General features: G+C 41.8%; 2 protein-coding genes across 6 annotated transcripts in view; both read left to right on the forward strand.

Annotated features, from left to right (window-relative positions):
• The window catches only part of RAPGEF4 (Rap guanine nucleotide exchange factor 4), a 152,174-nt gene extending 144,597 nt beyond the window's left edge, over window positions 1-7,577 (forward strand). For all 5 annotated transcript variants that reach the window (XM_051787373.1, XM_051787374.1, XM_051787375.1 and 2 more), the window contains 2 exons: window positions 4,733-4,787; window positions 6,316-7,577. In XM_051787373.1, coding sequence (XP_051643333.1) covers window positions 4,733-4,787; window positions 6,316-6,443 — 183 coding nt within the window. In that variant the 3' untranslated portion in view covers window positions 6,444-7,577. The remainder of the gene's footprint in view (window positions 1-4,732; window positions 4,788-6,315) is intronic.
• A 10,897-nt stretch (window positions 7,578-18,474) lies between these two features.
• MAP3K20 (mitogen-activated protein kinase kinase kinase 20) overlaps window positions 18,475-21,369 on the forward strand; it is an 89,648-nt gene continuing 86,753 nt past the window's right edge. Inside the window, exon 1 of the mRNA XM_051787391.1 lies at window positions 18,475-18,612. The gene's annotated coding sequence lies outside the window, so the exon portion shown is untranslated. The remainder of the gene's footprint in view (window positions 18,613-21,369) is intronic.

Raw genomic sequence — 21,369 nt, forward strand, 5'->3', positions numbered from 1 at the left:
GTGTCAGAAATAGGTATGCTCCTACTCTCTGTATTTGCACTGTACTTGTGCTCTTTACTATGCCATTTACTGCATGAAGCAAGGGGGAGGGGGGTGCATGTGGAGCAAACAAGCATTTGGCCTTAAAATCCATCTGGGAAAATGTTATTTATACTTTTGTCAGTAAGTAGACAGAATATCTAAATTACTAGTCTTAGTAGTGTAAGTCTTTAGTAAAAGGCTTTGTCTTCAATACCAAACGAGACATGGTTTTAGAGAAGTATTGAAGGTCTTTTACTTATCTTCCTTCAAGAAGCTGATGGAGCCTGGTTATGAGCTGTTTCCACGTGGTGTTGCGCAGATGTCCCTTCTACTTTGGCATATACTCCATGACACTAAACTACCTCATCTCTTCTCCACTAGTGAGTTGATAGTAGATGTTAGCTGTAAGTGTTGCTATGGAGGACTCAGCTACGTAATAGCCGAAGACATATTTGCCACAGAGAAACAAAACTTGTAAAGTTTTTTAAATGCTGTAGTTTTAGTTTGGCAGGTGGGGGATATTTTGAGAGCTGCAAATATGTGAAAGATAAAAAGGTGTCAGTAGGCAGCAAACACAGTTAGTTTGCGATCTGTAATGACCGACTTTTCAGGTGAAGGCAAGCACCCAAAGCTGTCAGTAGTAATAGTTCCTATAAACTCTATATGATTTAGCAGATACAGGGCAACCTACAACCTGCAGTGCAGTACATGGCAATATATAATGTTTAAGTGACACTGCTTTTATAGCTATATATTTAGAAAAAAATTTAAAAGCCCTTTCCTGGAATTATGTCTTGCCAGGGAAAGAAGAGAGAGGAAAGAGAGGAAAGTACTGAGCATGATTCTCTGTAGGGACAGGCAATATTTCATACTCTTGCCCACTTACTGATTTCTGCATTTTTCAAACCTCAGCAGCATAATTCTGCACTCTGGCTGCCAGTACAGAATTTCGTATTCATAGACAGAGGAAAGATGCAGTTATTTGGGAACTTTATCAGTGACATTTCTCAAATCATCAGACAGTCAGAACAAAGATCGCTTTCAGTGGCACCATCTTCATGTCACACTACCCAGCATGTCTCAGAAATGGAACCTGTAGAGGGAGCAAAAGTCAGGAAGAAGCTCTCTGGAAGTGCTGACCTGTCATGGTGGCACAAGACAGTGCCATGGTGCTGACCACTGATGCTTCTTTTTGTCAAGCCTCTTCACCCTTCAGGTGTGAAATGAGGATTAGAGAATCTGTGCATATTCGTTTTCAGGTTCTGTGGAGATGAACAAAAGGGAATTCACCCTCTGATCCATATGCCAAAAAAAGGGCAAACATTCTTTCATTTTTGGAACATACAGATTATGCAAAAAGTATGTGACTAAAGCTCTTAGTAGTTTTCTATGGCATATATGAATATTTATAATATTTAGCAACCTGGGATTGAAATGGATTAGAAGATAATGTGCTGGCCTGCTGCCACAGCTTCAGACTGTGTAAAACTTGAAAGGGTATTGTTGTGTATATATAGCATGCTGGTAGTAGCTGTTGCTTGTTATATTATGCAGTTGGTTGTATTTCAGAAAGATCCAAATTAAGGTTTGTATGGCTTTTTGGTAGTGGTCTTCCTTAGTACTGTGAGTAAACAGAGGTCAATCTTTGCAGGCATTGACTGGAGGTAACCCTCTGTTTGAAGAAAAATTGTAAGGAGCAGGCAATTAAACTTCCCTGTGAACATTTTTTCTGTACATGTTTCTAGTTTTCTTGCATGAAAAGAAGACAGTCCAACTTATCTACAAGATTCAGGAAGGGAAATTTACTTTTGTTTCATATGCTGGGTTTCTGTTCATTTTGCACCTTACAAAGAGGAGCTGTTATGAGCTTAGACATTATTAGACAGTACAACAGTACTTGGAAAAAAAGCAATGTGAAAAAAGATTATGTATCTTCAAGGATACATAATGCTTCAGAATCTCCTCATTGGGTTGTGGTGCTCTCTTTGGGCCACAGTTTCTCCGTTTATTCAGCCTTAACACCCACTTACTCATTAATTTTGTGTTTCATCATTGCCAGGACACTTCTGAATGCACAGATTGAATTACATTATCCTCAGGAACAGGCAAGGAACCCCTTAAAATGAAGTCTTTCAGCAAACTGAAGGAAGCCAGGCAGTTCAGCCTTTCACCAAAAGTCAGACAAGTCCATTGCCACTTTGATTTTCCTTGCCTGACAGAGCCCATATAATGAGAAATTTGGAAATAGGGAAAACTTTCTAAAAGCCTTCACTACACACATAAATTGTCTTTCAGTACAGTACAGCATTACAGTATTTATCCTGAATGCTATGCTTTGAGAACAAATTCCACACAAAAGACGTAAAATTATTCCAAAGAACATACTTTTTTTGATAAATCTAAGTTTTCACATATGAAGCTTAATAATAAGCTAATCAAACTCTGAATTTACAGTCGTGCTCCAAAGATTATTACGAAATGAGGCTTCAAAACCTAACATTTATAGGTATGAAAAATTAGGGTGTATATTAATAATGCATCTAGAAAGCCCATCAAGCACAACTAGCTGTCTTCATAAAAATGTAGTGTCCTTAGCAAAGCTTTCCTTGAAGCTAGACAGTCTTGAAACTTATTGTGCTGGTTTGGTTCAACTTCATGGTCTCTCCTTGAAACAGTTATTGTAGGTGAGTACTTTTTGAATTGGTTCAAATCAAAATAGCAGCATCACATAGTAGAGCCAAATATGAATCCACAGAGGTATGAAACAGTCTTGCTTATACATTCGTGTTGTTTTGATTTTCATTTGATTGGATTAGACTTGAAGAACTGACACTGTAACGTGTTTGGTCTCAGTCTAGTGTTGTAATAGGTGCTTACCTGTGCGTATTTAAGAGGTTCCATTGAAGTCAATGGGGCTTATTCACATGTCTAATGCTAAGCACCTGTGAAAATGTTTTCAAGGTAAGTGCCTTAAAAAATCTGCCTAGTAAGAATGGCTTGAAGAGGTATGAAAATTAACATAGGATAAAACTTATTCTTACTTGAATTCTACTTGTTTTCCACATGTAAATACATACGACTTTAGGAACAGTATAAGAGGGCCATATCCAAATTCCCTAGATCTTTTGGGAAAGTGTGTTTTAGAATTAAGATATTTTAGATCAGTTTAGTAATAGCTGCATCTCATTTGATGATACAAGGTGTAATCCACAAACATTTAGTACATTGTATTTCTTATGCTGACCAGCAGCCATACCCAGTTTTGTAAACTTGACAGTACATTAAGATGTGTGAGATTATTCAGTATGTGTATAAGGAATGTTTTGCATTGCTGCTTCCCACTTCTGGAATGACAGATTTCACAAACATATTTTATTTAGAACATCATTTTCATGTAAGGTTATAATGGTGTATGAATTTTGAAGAGTGTATGCCCTAGGCTTTACTGTTTACTAGTGCAAGATATATAATTCCATTGTGTGAGGGCTTATGACTAACTAGCTTGTTAATCTCACACAAGATTTCCAGAAGGTATGAAGCAGCCTGGTGAGAATGTGCTGTGTTAAAAGATGTAGCTGTGTTGGAACAAACATTAGAGTCTGATTGGGAATAGCATTTCCCTCTTCTACTTTTTCTTAATCTAGGCAAAAGAAATCAAAACAAATGTTGTCCTCATAACAGTGATTGAATCAAACTACCTAACTAAGGAACTAAGTTTTACTGCTGAAGTTTCAGTTTGATATAATGCAGAAGAACTAATTCTGCCCCCGCACTGGTGGGTGTATTACCTGTGTGGCACTAATCACACAAGCCAGTTAAAATTTTGCAGTCCAGAACTAAATCTGAAATGTTTATGGCTTACCTTAATTTCTGTTCTTAAAAACTATTGTAAAATAACATCTGATTTATCAGAGCCAAGTGCATTGGTTAATATTTTCTTACCTAAGTGAGTGAAATTATGTTTTTTACTGAAAAGGAGGCACAGCCAAGAAGGACTGAAGTCACTCGTGGGGTTTGATTTGTGAATTGATATTAGAAGGGCCCACCAAAAGTAAATCCACTTTCCATGTTGTGTTAGATACACTTGTGCAAGCTAACACGATCTAACAGGACTGTTTGATGAAACTTGTCTACAGGGACACAGTTCTAACTGTGGCCTTCTCACCTGTGAATTGAGCATTCTGCCAGAGGAATCAGTGAACACGCACCCTCATATGCTCATTTACACTGTCATTTTGCAGGAGGACTGCATTTTAAACTCAAGCTCATATAAAAGGTGAAAGCTCTTTAATTGCTGAATATGTTCTAGAAATGGCCTTGCTGTTAGGCACTGATGGTCTTTAAATTAATGTGTATATACTCCATGGTGTTCCACATGATATTCCTTTTACTTTTTAATGTGGTAAGATGTTATCAAAGAAATGCACACCGAAGGGGCCGATTTTCATTCTTAGTTAGGGCCTTTTACAGCATTCAAGCAAGGGAAAGGGCTCTCTGAGCACATGTAAATTATACTCATGCTTATTTAAAGCCTGTGTAAGTGCAAATCACACCCTACATATGAGAGTATCAGCATTAAAATTATGTTTTCATTCATATGACTGCTTTTATTGGCATATGTCTTCACATTCAGGCACAGTTAGGTGCTTCATTTAAATGATGATAAAATACAGTGCTTGTTCTCTGATTGCATCCCATCTTTTCTTTCCAGCGCATGATTGCCAACACTGTCAGGACAGTGAAATTCTGCCGAAGCCAATCTTTCAGTAAGTGTATTACAACATCTGCACAGTCAGCATTATCATCAGTAGCTACAGTAATTACAACTAATTCTGTGTGTCCCAGAATTGAAAAGCCTGGTTTCCAGTGATTCTTCCATGTTTGGATCCTGTAATGTTTCACAGAGTGAAATATCCTTCAGGAAGCTCTAATAAACCCCTTCTCTTCCATCTCTTTTCCAAGATGTGAAAGAGCCAAATATTTGTGAGGTCTCTACCCATCTGTCAAATTAGAGCCAGTTGAAATTAGCCAGTGGGCTCAGAAGTGGTTGAAATAAGTCTAGCAGGCAGCAGCACACAGGTACATGCAAGATACTTGCTTGGATAAACCCTGTTTTAATAGGAAACCAGTCCGGAAACATGACATTTATAAATGACATAAGGTGATGAATTTAAAACCTGTTTGTCAGCATAATTACCAGAACTTACTTGAGGCCCTGTAAGATGACAGAGCTGTATGGTCAAACTGGCTTGCTCTGTGGGTCTCGTCCTGTCTAGGTGCACTGTCAGTCCCAGTCACACTGAGATTTCCTCAGAGTTTCATCCATTTTGACTCAGAGCAGCCTTCCTCTTTCTCGAACAACAAATTATATAAACCAATATCTTTTCACAAAAATAGTTTCTTTCTATCTCAGTCAAAGCTTAACTTTAGATCGAGTTAAGGGAAATTCTTTGGGGTTTCTTTTCTCCCACCATTCGGGTTTTATTGTCTGTGTGTCTTTAATGTTTATGTTTTAAGCACTACAGAGACCTCCACATATTTAGAAATGGAAGTAGATTTTCACTACATTTGATATAACAAAATCTCAGTATATAGATCTACTGCATCTAAGTCCCATACTTTTTTTGTCTGTGTGTATTCATGTATTGTAGATGCTTCAGTATCTTTTTTTAGTCAAATTTAAGTTACCTAACACATATTTCATTACATTGTAAGGTATTCCCTGTGAGGCTGAAGATACTCATATTTTAACTCAGTGGTATTCCATAATTGTTGCTGGAGCAGGTATAATGTGGTTATGTTAAGTAATATAAAAAGGTAGTAAATTCTGAGGCTTGAATGGGACAGCCACTAAGCACTATATTGTTACAAATATTTAACACTGAGCTAGAAATGGGAATATTACATGAAAGGAGGCTTGAATCAATTATGTAATTTTGAATCTGTGTAAAAGTTGCTGGTTCAAAAGCAGATGGGTAGCTTTAAATCATACTTGTTAGCTATATAATTTATAGGTATTGACTGGTAAGGTGATTATAAAACCGTAACCGAGGGCCATCAATTTTAGTAAATGTAGCCAAGGATATCCAAGAGAAAAAGTTAATTTGTGAGGGTAGTAACCAACAAGACTGTCAGATATGGAGGAAAGGTTTCAAAGAGACCGATTTGTAAATATTTTCTTTTTAACTCACCGGGATCTAGTCTTTCCTGTGACAGCTTGTAAAGAGTTATGCATTCTGTTCAGGCATTTGTTCGTTTAAGTGTATCAATCCTACATCATTTCTCTTTCACCAGATCCTGATGCAGCCCTAGCTAATAAGAACCATCAGGATGTTCGCAGCTATGTGCGGCAATTAAATGTGATTGACAACCAGAGAACTTTATCACAGATGTCTCACCGACTAGAACCGCGTCGAGCATAAACATTTGAAGCAATGATGAGAAATGATCTTTTATCCTGTCAAGGTCACTTGTTAAGAACTTCACTTTCTCTGCTACTGCACTGCCACTACAAAAATAAGCAAAAACATATTCTAAGGTCTTAGGCAACGCACAATATACCAGCCTGTTGGAGAACTCTGGCTGAGGAAGAATTTATGCACTGTAGGCGTACAGGTGGCCATGTTGTGAACTGTTAATTCCTCTTAAAGTGCAGTGATTTCTCATATGGATAAAAAAAGGCAAAACATAAAATAGAATAGTTAGTGGGAAATGCACAAAAAGCTTCTAACAATTCTAAGGTAGGTAGTGATTTCTTCTCCCTAATTAAAAATCTGTATTTTATGATTTAGTTTCCAGGTCAGGACCAAAACTGATCATCAGTTTAGCTTGCTCAGCTACTGTTCACCTCAGTAGAAGATGTATGTAAGCATCTGATGAAAGAATGTAGGTTCAAGAGCAGTCTAAGATATAATTCCATTCAGAGAAGACTTGCAAATATTTCCATTTTAAATACAACAGATACTAAGAAAATTTCCTAATCTTAATCATACTGCCTACTACTGCAAGCAGTGTGGCCATTTCAGAAAACTGACAGGACTGAAAATATTTTGAATGATAAATAATCTGTGTTTACATTTTACTTCTTTTTTTAAACTATGAATTAGGTTTTTACAAAATTCCATTACAAAATAAGATTGTCAAAATCAATAGCATTAAAGGTAGCAAAGGACTGGTTCAAAAAGAGCACAATATGCACAAATGGATTTCAAGAGATTATTTTCCTGGACATTAAAACCTTAAACTTCAGCTATAATTAATTGTAGCTGGTTAACAAATATTTTCTGGTCTTAAGCATTTACAAATATCTTAATTTTCAGCCAATTGTTTTGCACTTTCAATAGACTGTAAATAAATATTAATTCATTATGTTCTAGAATATTTATTTATGTAATAGTTATTGTGCCAAAATAATTCCATTTTATTTATTTTGTTTAGCATGTTACGGGGGTGCAGGTTTTGTCTTTACACTTTGTGTGCATTTATGTGTAGGAATTGTGTGATCTATCTTTTCTGTAAATAACACGCCATACCTTATTAAATGTAATTGCTGGAAAGGTTTAGTCACTGGCCTTATTTGCACTTCAGCTTCATTCCTGCATAAATAGCGATGCTACTAGTTGGCTGATATATCAAACTTGGCTTGTCATTTGCTGGGCCTCGAAACCACAGTTGGCCCACATCCATTGTGATATGGATGACGAGTTTAAAGCCAGTCAGATCCATCCCTGCCACGGGGGATGACAGGCCTGCCGTGACATAACACTGTGGTTTTATTAGCTGGTTCGTTTCTAAGGAGAAAACATTTAAATTGGAAAGAAGGGATATAAAAGAAGAAGGGATATATTCTTAATTTTAGCTATCTGACTGATTTGTCCTGCTCAGTCAGTAATGGGAGTGCTACAAGTTATCTTATCTTGGACAGGATTTTACCTCAGGTTGGTTAACTCGAGACCTTGGCTAATGTGGCACTCGAGAGACCTCTGGCTTCAGTCACCACAGGGCCTGCAGACATGAGGGAAGAGGTGATCTGGCATGAGCCCTTTCCCCTCCTGAATACTCCTTAGGATGGCTGTACTGCTGCTGGGCAAGCCCTGATGGTGGCCAAGTGCATGCCAAGGGAATGACAATGTTCAAATGGCAAAAGTCTTTCCTATTGCATTCACACTAGTTGTGTGCTGTGGAGCTGGTTGTCATAAAACTGATTAAGCCTGAAATTAGAAGTTGCAACTATTATCTCATAATTACGCTTCAGAGATGACCTAATTGATATAGTCTACATTTTGCTTCAGACAAAGAGTATACTTTTCTTGGCATTGAGCAGGACTGTGTGGAGTCAGTATACACATAAATATTTTTTTATCTATAAAAATAACTGCATCCTTTTAGTCAAAACATAAATTCTGCAAAAGCTGAGAGTCACCAGGGAAATGCTGACACACAGAACCACAATCTGCTCGCTACCTGCGTTCTGCAAAGGAAAGAATTACACAGTTAAGAAATATTCTGCAGCATGATGAAATAATTTATTTTAACTTTGCTGTCTGACTAGAAGTTCAAGATGATTCAGAGGAAAACCAGCTAATAACATAGAGACAAATTTGTGTCTTATTATTTCAAGTGAGAAATATTTATTTCCATTTGTACTGTTCTATGAATATACTTCATATGCCTTTTTCAAATACAAAATCTTCCCAGAAGCAAAGTATGCAGTAGAATAAACTACAGGGACACAATTAATTCAAAAGGCATTTTTATCTTTACAATCAATTTGTAACATTTTTGAGTTCATGATTTTATTTGTCCCAGATTTGTTCCTATTGTTTAGACTTTCATTTACTTCTGTGTTAGCTGGTTTATAAAGCTGCCAAGTTTTGGCTTGGCTCTGTACATAGACCGATTCTTCATCTGTTTAGAATGTTTTTATCCCCTTGATTTATTCTTTTTTTCTTTAGAATCTTGATCTGTTTGACTTATTTGTTGCCAACAATCTCTAATGTGTAGATATATCCCAATGATACAAAGACAGGTTTTATGGCACCTCCATATCAACAAATGAATGCAGTTTACCTATTCAATGAAACTAGTATCTGGCATTTTTTAATTTTCCAATAAAGGGTGCTGTATAAATAACAAGTGTTGCTATCTCTCTGTATCTAACTCATTCAAGTGACTCAGATAGTTGCCATGGTGCTGATCACTGTCTACATAGTTAGATGAATAAAATTACCTTGTGGCTCCGGGATCTGTCCTGGGCTTCTCTTGCTCCCTGTGATGACTTTACAACAGGAAGGCAGCTGTCAGTATATTGCTCTTGCTGTATGAAGTCCAAACAACTGTTGCAATAGTGTGAAGAATGAATAGGAACTCAAGAAACACTGTTATGTCAAAATGCCCATTCTGACTTCACCCTGTGCTCGTGGCAACTTGATCCTGCTTCAGTGAAGACACCCCTTTACCTGCTGGCTCAGGGCTGGTCTATAAGCCTGGGCTCAGAGGCTGTGCCAACACAGACAAGCTAAAGAGAGTTGGGTGATCCCTAGCACTGCTCTGCTCATAGTCCACACTGTTTTAGTTGCAGCACTCGGCCTGGTTTTGGCCCGTGTGAACTAGCAACAGAGTAGACTGTGTCCAGCTGTTATTTGTGGGGGAGCACGCACCAGGGACCATTTCTGGGGGAACTACAGACAAGCCTGTCCTTCCTGTTTCCACGTCCCCCCCCAGTCCTCTAGTAGGACCCACTGCACACCTCCATCACACCCACTTGCATGAACAATATAAACACTGCAGCACAGCCCCCTCTGTATTTCAGCACTGCAGGTGGAAATACAAAATGTATTTTGTATTTTCACTGTTCAAAATAGTGATTATACCTGAGGGTCACAGGGCACAGAGTGCTAGTATGGCTGGTCCGTGCTACTTGGCCTCAGGCTCCAGAGCCCCTGACCCTGTTTTATTTACTGTCAGGGTCATAACTGTAGTCTTCATATGAGAGGTGACCGGGAGGCAGTGTCCATAATAAACATCCACTGCTGAGGACCACTGAGTCAGGATGGCTTGGGCATTTTGGAAAATGTTCTGCATTACAGGGTTCCACTGTTGACATGTTTTTTTTGCTCAGGCAGCAATGGAGAGGACAAACATCTCTGTTTAGGGCTGCAGAGCCCAAAGAGTCACAGGGTACAGCTCTCCCTACCTGGCACATTTCGCTAGTGTCACTTTGTTAGCATTTGCTCTTTTTCTCAATGACCAGGCCTGGTGCTGACAAAGGCAGGGAACAAAGGTTAAATCCAGGGAGGCTTGAATCCTTCATACCAGGAGACTACAGCTGTTTGGTAAAGGCAGGATCCAAAATATTTTCCGTGGACATCTTGTTCAAACCCAGTCATCCCCAAAGACATGATAGTGCCAGATAAAAGAGTTCAAATGTGTTTGCAGGACTCTGCAGATTGAGGATTTGGGTTCTTCCTTCCTAAGTAAAATACTGTAAAGGCACACCGCCTCTGCAGGTCAGGTACAAAGAGAGAGACAGAGATTAAAAAAAAATTCCCTCTTTTCAGAGACACTGGCAAAACAACCTTTAAGTACAAGAAGTTTAAATATAATTTAGAAATCTTACAAAATAAGTTAGAGAGAAATCAAAAGGTTTAACCTGCAGGGGTTCCAAAAGAGATAATGAATTTTGCTGGGAAAAAAAAATTAACAAAATTATAAATCTAAATTGTTAACATAGCTTCTTAGTAAGGTCAACTGCATAATATACAGCACCTTAACCTCTTCCAATAATTTTTAAACACCATGCAGCTTAAATAGACTACCTCTGAATTCAGCAGTATTTCTTCTGGGAGCTCTGAATGCAAATCAAGAGGTAATAGTGGAAGAAAATTAAAAGATGTGCTATTCTCATTTTGGTTTTTGTACTGATAATAAGGAAAGCAGCATAGAGTAACATGGCAAAGTGAACCTCTAACTTGAATAGCTTTTCTTTCACTGTTAATCTGAAATGCATTACACTCTGCCTTTTCAAATAATCATAATGTTCTTTACTGTAGCCTGCATTAAAGTTTAGCAGGCATAAGCAGCAGCTGTCACCAGAGGTCAAGGTATTAGCAATCAAAGGAAATAATGACCAGATTAAAAAGTTATCATTAAAATTACTAAACCAGAAACTTCTTCAGTAGCCTATCTTTGGAGCCCTGCCTGCAGGGCTGTAGCTGTGCCCGTGGAACACCTGCCACCCTCAGACACCTCACCACAGCAGTACCGTGGGGCTGGCCAGCCCTTGGCTGGGGTGATGACATGGGAGCCTCAGCGGCCGGAGGGAGCCCTCACCCCTCTGCCTCTCTTGGAAATGTTCATTGCTGCCCCAAAACAATTCCTGCAGGACTGGTGGTTAAAGCCTGACCTCAAGCTTCTCGTGTGCTACAGGAGCACGCGGGGTACGTCCCACATGCGTTTACCTACACGCCATCCAACAGCATCCAGAGACTGGCTCCTACTTCATCTGCCCTATGCACTGCTTTAGCAATTACAGACAGTTTTCATACACCATCTAACTAGGGAAGCAACTTGTAAATTCACAAAGGAACATAATCCAACCATGGGCTTGGCAGTTTATGACTCAAGTGATGGGGGGACTGCTGTAAAAAAGAAGATTCTTAAAAGGGAAAAAAGAAAAATCTATCATATCTAACTGCTAAAGGACATTTCACAAAGGGTTCACTTTTAATAGGCCTGGCATTCAAAGGTAATTTCTGAATTCAAAATAAACTCAGAAACCGACATGATAATGCATAAAGAACGAGTAATTACTGACGCAAATTGGAATATTTTTCTTGGAAACTCCATGTAATAAAAATGTGACACATGGAGGTACTGGTAAGAGCTTGACCTTTATTTCCTGGCCCTAATCCATTTGGGTCAGAGTGACAAAAAGCGAAGCCTTTGTCACATGGCAGGGGTCAGCCAGTCGTGTTTAATTTTTTTCCTCTTTTTGCTTTCAAATGCAAATAAAGCACATTACCAATGAAAATAATGATTGTAAATGAATACCTCAATTAAAGGAAATTTACATAAAGATACATAGGATAGAGGTGATAGTAGATACTCCAACATCCTAACAGACAATAATCCATTTCTTAATCAACTTCTGTCAATAATCATAGGCTTCCTGCTCTCCATGGTTTCCTCATTATAACACCACCTCTTGTGTTTTTAAATAGTTCTTTCTTCAGATGCTGTCCAAGCCAGCAAGTGAATCCGCTAGCTGTATTTGCCGACTCTTTGTGGTTTTTCACAGGTGTACATTATTTCTGCACAGGAGTACCGTCGGCAGCATTGTGGATGTTCTCAGATAACAGAGAGCCAGTGTTGCCTTGGGTTTTCTTTAGATGTCCTCATTCTCTGTAGGACTGACCCTTGAGGGCTGCAGTACTGGCAGGTTGCTGTCTCATGTCTGTTTGAAATCCAACATTTCCTTCCATTTGTGATTCCTGCCCTAGTGTTTCTCCTGTTCCAGTTGTCTGGCATGTAACTCCTTTGTGGTGCTCCTGATCAGTTAGCGCTGTTGCCAGAAACGAGTTAGAGGTTTGCATAGATTTTTGTTTCCTTCTTGTCATAACTAGACATTGTTAATAGTGTGCTTGTGTTTGGGGGGGGGGAGTGTTTGATCACCTTTTTTTGAAATCACAGGCAAAGGGATTGAGATGATATAGCTAAAGAGATTTATCTAGAATAAGGGCTTTTCTGAGGCAGTCTAACATTATGGACATTTCCTAGTCTTATTTAATCTCTAAATCCAAAGAGAAAAAGATGTGATCTCCAATAGATTTGTTTCTAATTCATGTACTCTGGATTAAACAAGTAGCAAAAAATGTAAGCTACTAATACTACCGTACATCATTAAATGGAGCTAATATTTTCCTTTTAATTCAAACTTGTTCCCTGTCATTGCTGGCCTGAAATTTTCACAATTCCAGTACCTGCATATACTTTTGAAGGAAGATAAATGTGCTAAATAGTTAAGCACTAATTGGTTTTAATAAAGAAAATATAATATTATGCTTTAAATCAGTTGTTGAAAGTTCTGTGATGTCATCTTCCCTTGGTGGTCCTCAGAGGTGGTGGAATTGTGCCTGCCTCTCCCCAGACTCTCTGTGACTGAGCAATCTATTGGAAAAATTTTGAGGGAAATGAAGGGACTGTCGCTTCAATGGAGCTTGCAGTAGTGTGGATTAGAAAACACAAATGGGCACAGCTACAATAAATTCAGTACAGCTTTAAAACAAAGGAAACAAGGTTAAGCTGTATTACACTTTAGAGAAAAAAAGTGCCAAAATTAGAAAACAAATTAAGTCTATTGGACCACAAAATTTAATATAAGAAGAAGTATGAGATACATATATATATATATATATATAATTAAAAGTAAGTAATGAAATGGTAACTGAGCAGAGTACTACCGAGTGGATTACAGCTGAGTCTAATGATCAGCTAAAAATTGTGTGCCAGAAAAAGATAAGAAAACCATTCTTGTAAAACAATCAAAAATTGGATTTCTTGTTAATATTTTGCCATTTCATGGCTATCTCATTGTTAATTATATTGACATTTTTGAAGAAGTTATATGTGCTTTTTACTGCACACATGCCTGATCAAAAGGCAAACAGTGTACAAGCTGTAGCCTGCCAGTTCTGAAAACCACTGTGCACAAAGCAGGTGTTTGATCCACATGCAATACACCTACTGCACACAAGCATACTCTGCCACATGAAGGTCTGTATTAAATAATTCTAGTCTATATTTTAAAATTCTGTACTTAACAATTTTATGATTAATTAATATTAAATAATGTAGTTATTATTTTATATTAAATATCCCATATAGGCAATTTTACAAATTCCTTATTTTTCTCTGTAATAAAAAAAAACAGACAAGAAAACAACAGCAACAAAGAGGAATCTAAGAGGTGTACGATGGTTAGTACGAGCTCTTTCTTCCTTTCCCATGAAAGTTGAGAAGAAGCCATTTCCCACAGCACTGGGCAGATGAAGCAAACGAGAATCACAGCCTGCATGTGCAGGCATGAGGGCTGCATGCAGCATCAGGCTGGTGTTTGTGGGTAAATTTACAGCAGGAATGGCAGGATTGCCTCAGAGCCAAATCCAAAGAGAATTCCTTAGATTTTCCACTTGCCATCTCTCAGAAAAAGGCAGCTTATCAGTACCATGCAAATTGTCTTTTAGTTATGAAATCACTCCTGCCAGTTGTATTTTGGGGTGTAATTGCAGAAGCTGATTGCAGCCTATGTGGACATACCTGCATGAATTTCAGTCAGTAAAGTGCAAGCAAAAATAACATAGAGAGGGCTTTCATGCCAGCCACTCATCTACCTCTTCCAGGTCACAAACCTGATTGAATAAATGGCATAAAATTAATGCCACCACCTTGTTACTGCTAATACTGCTCGAACTAGCTGCATTACCACTAGCATACACTAGTGCTACATCTTCTACAGCAATGTGTGTACAGCCTTCCCAGTATACCCCAAGCATGACCTCCACCTGGCCACTGGCCACCTGGCCAATTTTTAAGCTAGAAATGGAAGCAAGCCATAGCAACCAGAGAAACGGCAGTGCTTCAAAGAAACCTCTGTACTAAGCCCGAGATGAACTCTGAGACAGTCTTGAAGGAGAATTGAAAAATACGGAGCAGGTGTCCACCTCCAGATTATCTGTGTCTAGAGTTTCACGTACAGTTTAAGCTGGCATAAACCAGCACTACTGCTAAAAAAACACTTCCAGGTTCCATCCTCTCTCAGCTGCTTATATTAGCCCTTTGCTCCTTTCCTGTCTTTGCACTGGCACGTGTCTTCGTGCAATTGCCCAATGACCTGCATGCTGATCAGGGTGAAAACTGATTGCTTTTCCCTGCAGTAGCTTCTCCACAGCCCAGTTCCCTGTGCAGCCCTGCAAACACCGTGCTGGCAGAAGGTGTGGGCAGCGGGAACAGGGCTTGACAGGCAGGGGAGGGGTGTGCCTGCTGCCTTTGGCAGGCAGGATGATTTAAACCTCCTGGACGCATGCATGAAACTGTATTTTCCATGTTGAAAGGTGGTGAGACAACATTGCACACCCTGTGATGAGATGTAAAGAGACAATTCATATGAATCCTTTCAAGTCTAAAACTGAGTTAAAAGTTGCTAGAGCTGCCTTTATCCTTTGCCAGTTGTTGTGGCTTTACAATAACTTAGCTTGTTAGCTTGTTAACTTTTAAATATTTTCTTTTTCTGCCTGTTCCTTATAAATTGAAGAAGTCTGAGATGAGGATTGAGCAACCCAGAGGTAACTTTTGAGTTTCTCAGGTTGAATTTGCTGCCTCAAAAAGGAGGGAAAGCATAACATACCGTGTGTTGGCTCACTGTTTTGTATCTTATTATGACCACTTAAGAAACTCTGATTACGCTGGTTCCTGGTTGTTTCTTGAAAATATGCAGACTAACTAGCCAGAAGGCAGAAAGAGTACAAGCTCCAAAATGCACACCTTGTTGTAATAATTCCATCTTCACAATAGTGTAGCACTGGGCTTGGACACTTCTGGTGCAGGCTCCTTTGCTTTCTCTCACTTGTCCTCTAACAGAGCAGGTGCAGTTACATGTTTTAAACAAGTGGCATGTTAACGCAGTGCCTGGTGCAGACTCTGCACTCCTACTCTTGAAGTAGGAAATATTAACCACCCCCTCATTTCTCATGTGCTACTGGAATAGTTTTTCTTTCTGCAACCAGGGCCTAAAGTCACACATGATAAATCCCAGCTCTGCAGATACATAGCTGTGGACAAAATACCTGGACCAAGCATGCTGGGCAAGAGACCTCTGAATGCAAGTGTTCAACTGAAGAAAATGCCTATGAATCAAGTGATTTAACATTCAAATAGATTTTTAAATCATTTGACTAATTGGCAATTGCCTCAGACTAGAAGGATAAGCACTTAAGTCACAGCATTTAAGAGACTAAGTATGTGGCACTTCTCCTCCAGAGCATGAGTTTCATGTGACTGTGTTTGATATTTGTGTGTTCTTTTAAAATGTGGCACCTTTGACTGGAGACTTCTCCAGGCTCACCAGCATATCAGTTCATAATAAAGCACAAGCGCTCTCAGATCAGACAAGAAGGGCCTGAAACTTTTGTAACCAGGGGAAGCCAGAATACTGAACCTGTCAGATGGGCAAAACGGGGGTCACCAGTGCCCACTTTTTGACTTTCTTACCATTTTCATGTACTTGTTGCACTGAGTGCTTAAGATGTTGTTGAACTTTACTCCTATTAAGTTATTACAGTTCAGTGAAATGTATACTTAAGTACAGAAAGGTATACTTGTGCTTATGCTCCACTGTTTTGACTGGTTTTTACCCTCTCTTGTACCAAACTATCACACCTTGGAGGAATGCCTCTGATGTTCATTAAAATACTGTATTTAATTAATCAGTAAAGTGTTCTTCCATGATTCACCCTGATACCATACATCTTTGAGATGTACAATTAATGTATATGATTCAGTGTGACGCTGTGCACCTCTTTGTGAATCACTGTGCTACACAGCTGGTTTTATATGGCAGATCTACACATGCATGTAACAATAGTCAAATATGAGAGATAGCAAGGAGCTGTGATTCTCCAGTGAATGGAAGATCATAGTGTACAGTCACCTGTAGATGACCTGGGGAGTGCAGAGTAAAGTGGCGATAGGCATTGAATCTTGCACGATACTGACACAGAAAATGTGCTGTCACAGCCATGTGATGTGCTTGCCTCAGTAGAAAAATTGTTTGGCCCCCAAGTCTTTTGAGTCACTTCCTTTAAGCATGACAGCCTATTTTCAATTTGCAAAAAGTTTTCTGCAATGGCAGAGTACTTCAGTGCCATTTGGCTAAGAAAGGATTCATGTGACTTCAGAGGGTGGAGGTGGGTTGTCTCTCTGTTTCATTTGTGAACTGGGGTGGTTGTCCTGAGGGCAGCTGGGGAATATGGACGAGGAATGGGAAGGTTATAATCGCCAGTCAAATCCTCCTCTTATTCCACATTCCTAAAAGGAGGACTGCCTGTAGTAGCACAGCCTGCTCCCTTCCTACTCCTGGGCACCTCCAGACCTGCAGCCACAACAGCTTGGCAATCCCAGAATTTAAAGATGCTGCATCTTGTGGAAACACCATCCCAACCAACTCCAATGGCACAAGAACAGTGAAGCAGGAGTTTTTTTAAAGTTAACACCTTCTGGTCATTTTGGTACACAGTTTAGCCATACTGCCTGTCACTGAAGCAGGAACCCTGGATGAAGGAACTTGTGCTTTCAAAGCTGTGACTGCGGCAGCGTAGCCCCATGCTTGGACTCCCTCCACCTGCAATGTCCGGGCTACACTTGTCAACTGGAAACACCTGAGCAAACAGCCCTGCTTGATCCAGAGGCTTTTCCCAAGTTTGGCATGGCTGACCAACAAGCAGACCACCACTCAGCCAGAGGCCATCTGCCCTGGTCAGCCCAAGCCAGGAGGGCCAACTGCGTCCTGGGGGGCATCAGGCAAAGCACTGCCAGCTGGTCAAGGGTGGGGATTGTCCTGCTCTGCTCTGCACTGGGGTGGCCTCTCCTTGAATATTGTGGGCAGTGTTGGGCACCACAAGATAAAAAAGATATAAAGCTATTAGAGAGTGTCCAAAGGAGGGCAACGAGGATCGCGAAGGGCCTTGAGGGGAAGCTGTATTAGGAGTGGCTGAGGGCACTTGGTCTGTTCAGTCTGGAGGAGAGTGAGGGGAGACTTCATTGCAGTTACAACTTCCTTGTGAGGGGAAGAGGAGAGGTAGACACTGATCTCCTCTGTGGTGACCAGTGACAGGACCCCAGAGTATGGCCTGAAGTTGTGTCAGGAAAGGTTTAGGTTGGATATTAGAAAAAGGTTTCTTCATCCAGAGGTTGGTTGGGCACTGGAACAGGCTCCCAAGGGAAATGGTCACAGAACCAAGCCTGACAGAGTTCAAGAAGAATTCGGACAACACTCTCAGGCACATGGTGTGACTCTTGGGGATGGTCCTGTCCTGGGCCAGGAGTTGGGCTCGATGATCCTTGTGGGTCCCTTCCAATTCAGAACATTCTGCGATTCTATAATTCCGTGAGGCCGATGCTCCGTCCTGCTCGCCTCACGCCAGCCCCCCCCCAGCGTTCAGCGCCCCGTAACGCGAAGTGTCGTGGACGAGGGTGGGGGGCACGCGCTGCCCCCCGCCCGCCACACCCGCACCCCCGGCCCGCGGGGCGGAGGCGCTGCCGTGAGGCCGCTCCGCGCCGTCCCCGCGCCCCCTGCCCCGGCCCCGCGCCCCCTGCAGCCAGGGCACCGCACCGCCCGCACCCCCGAGGCGGGGCCCGGCGCGGGGCGCGGGGTGGCGCCCCTGCGAGGCGGCGCGGGGGCGGCGGCGGCTCCGCTCCCGGCTCCAACCGGAAGCGCGGGGGACGGAGCGGGAGACGCGTCGCGACGGTTGCAGCTCCCTCGGCGGCTCCGGGATCGGCGCCGCTCGGGTCCCGCCAACCCGGAGCCCCTCGGGAAAGGTGAGGACGGCGAGGCGCCCCCCGCGCTGGGGGCGGCGGCGTGGTCGCTGCGCGTTCGGCCGGGCGGAGGGAGGCGACGAGCAGCCGGCGGGGCCGGGCCGTGCCAGGGGCGTCCCCGCCGGGTTGGACGTTCCCCGTGCTGAAGCAACTCGGGAAGCCCTGGGGAGGGAGGTGGCGCGGTCTGACCTTGCGTCGCCCCCGTCCCGCCGCCCCCGACAAACCCCGCGAAGGCAGCGGCGCCCACGCGCGGTGGGACGGGGGTCGGGACACGGGCCGAGCCGGGAGCACCCGGGTGGGCAGGCGGGACGGCCCGGCCGGGAGAGGTGCTGCCAGCGGCGGCCGTCCGTGGCGGCGGGCAGCGGGACACGAGCAGCGGGACACGAGCAGCCGGCGTCCCGCCAGGGGCTGCTGCCCTCGGCCACCCCTGCGCCGCTCAGACCGCGTTTCAGACGCGTTCACTTCACGCGCACCTGCTGCGTTTTGCTGTTATTTTGGGCATGAAATCCCCCGGGTTGGGCTTTGAGGTGTGTCTTTCATTCCCTCCATTTTTTTCCTTTTCTCCTTCATTTTTTAAGTAAACTGGCGATCTTTGTTTTTGCTGTGTTGGCTCAAGTTAGCTCGTTTCTAGCAGTATGCCCTTTTATTAAGCACGCGTGTGTGTGAGCCGTCCATTACCCCTGTATCCAGCATGCTCTGCTGGGAGTTTTAGCGACAGAGCCATCGGGAAAGCCATGGATCATTACTTTTTCTAAGTTCCAGAAGCAGAAATAATTTGAAAGCACTGGATTAACTGGGTCACTGCCTGAAAGCATCATAGCTTTCCGCTGGAGGCATGCAGTTAGATGTTTTCAGGACTTTGTCCTTAAATTGTAAGTCCTTAGAAGGTTACTTGTTTTATCTATCAGTAATGTGCTTTGCATACTGGTGGCATTGTGTGAATAATGGTAACCCTGGAGAGCCTGGCTCGCTGACGGAGGGGAGGGCTGACAAAACTAAGGCCCGGATCCTGCAGTCTGGCCTGTGCCAGGACTGAGCTTTGCTATGGGCCTGGATGCAGGTTTAGCTGCCTTGTCTTTCTTGCATGCATGTGTACTCCTGTCAGGCATCACTTACAACGTATAGTGTAAGCAAAGTGAGCAGTTTAGGGTTTTTCTGAGATAAAATGTTTTCTATTTAAGGCAAAGCCTTTAAACCCTTCAGCCTCTGCCATTGACACAGCTTGGGTTGAATTCTTTTCCCGAAGTACTCAAACTGTTTAGGCTGAGTTGAGCCCTTTTTCTGTAGCAGTGCTTATATAAATTAAATTAAAATTAGGAATGTTATTAATGGAAGTTATGCATAATTCTTAGGTTCTGACAAAGGACAGGCTCAAATGTTGTTGCTTCCGTAACTAAGGTAGGCAGAGCCATGCCTCCAGTCTCACCATCTGCAGGGCTGCTGCTCAGTCTGATTAAGAAAGTTTAGGAGTTGTAGGGGCTATTGACTTTATTTTAACTTCTTGGGAGATTAAAAGATTAGAATATATTTAATTTGGAGTTGTACTTGGAGTTTGTTTGCGTCTTATCCATCAGCAGTTCAAGATATGATTAAGGGGTTTTTTATTTCTAAAAACTACTCTCTGCAATATCTCTTGTAGCTTGATATCACTGTAACCCCTTTTCTGTTTTCTATTTGGACAAGACAGTGGCTAACCATGTTTTGGTGTTTGAGGGTGGAGGAGTTTTTGGACTTTTTTGTTTGTGGGGTTTTTTTTTTAAATATATATTTTTAAAAAGACTAAATAAATATGCTGCTGAAAAAATCCACATTGATATGTTCAAGGACTGTAGGCCATGCTGGATACAGAGGATGATTTGGGTCTAAAAATGGATGGTCAAAGATACTGAAAGCAAATGGACTGTTTTGCCAAATAAGGAAACTTGGCACATTCGGCTGTGTATTTTAAGATAGCACAAGTGTGGTGTGCTACTACTTTATTGGCAATATGTTGGCAGTGTGCCTTCCTGAAAGAAGCACTGAATCCTGCTTCGTGGAACCACACAGTGAAGTGAGGGCAGCGAGTGGTGTGGTTGTGACCCTTAATAAATTACAAAGGGTGTTCCTGAAGTAATTGAATGCTTGAGTAGCGTCAGGTGCACGTGGAAGATGAGGGATGCAATTTTCAGTTCCGCAGCCACGCACCAAGCAAAACATGAGTTGCAGTTACTGTGCAATTTGTGCTGAATTCTTTCCTGCCCCCTGCCTCTAGCTTGTAAGTCCCTCAAGCAGAAGTTTTCTATACTCTGGGAGCAGTAGCTGAATGGCAAATAGAAGGGTCTTCTGGTTTGCATGTGGAATAAAGCAGTGTTGGTCATGGCAGCACTTCCTCTAGTTGCAGCCTGTTTGTAGGGAGCTGGGAGGTACAAGTTCTTCCAGTGTCACTGTGGTAAGATGCAGAGCAGCCTTCAGGAGGGTTGGTGTGCAACCTGTCTGCCTAGGTGCTTAGGGGTTCCCTCACTTTGTGGAGGCCTGGGTGGAGCAGAAAGTGTGGAACCTCAGCAGGGTCAGGCCCCCACATGGGTTAATCCCCTAAACTACTGTAATCACAAGAAGCCAGTGATGGCAGATGGTTTCCTACACCTACATTTTTTAGTGTACTGAACTGAGCTTGTGGTGACATAATGGCTTGCTGCAAAGTGACTCTGTGTAATGGAACTAACATGTTAAAAACTAATGTTAAATAAGTTAAATGATTACTTGAAATGTTAAATGCTGCCA

Source organism: Manacus candei, unplaced genomic scaffold (assembly GCF_025592945.1).
Source record: "Manacus candei isolate 608988 ecotype Guabito, Panama unplaced genomic scaffold, ASM2559294v1 h1tg000023l, whole genome shotgun sequence".
Classification (NCBI taxonomy): Eukaryota; Metazoa; Chordata; class Aves; order Passeriformes; family Pipridae; genus Manacus; species Manacus candei.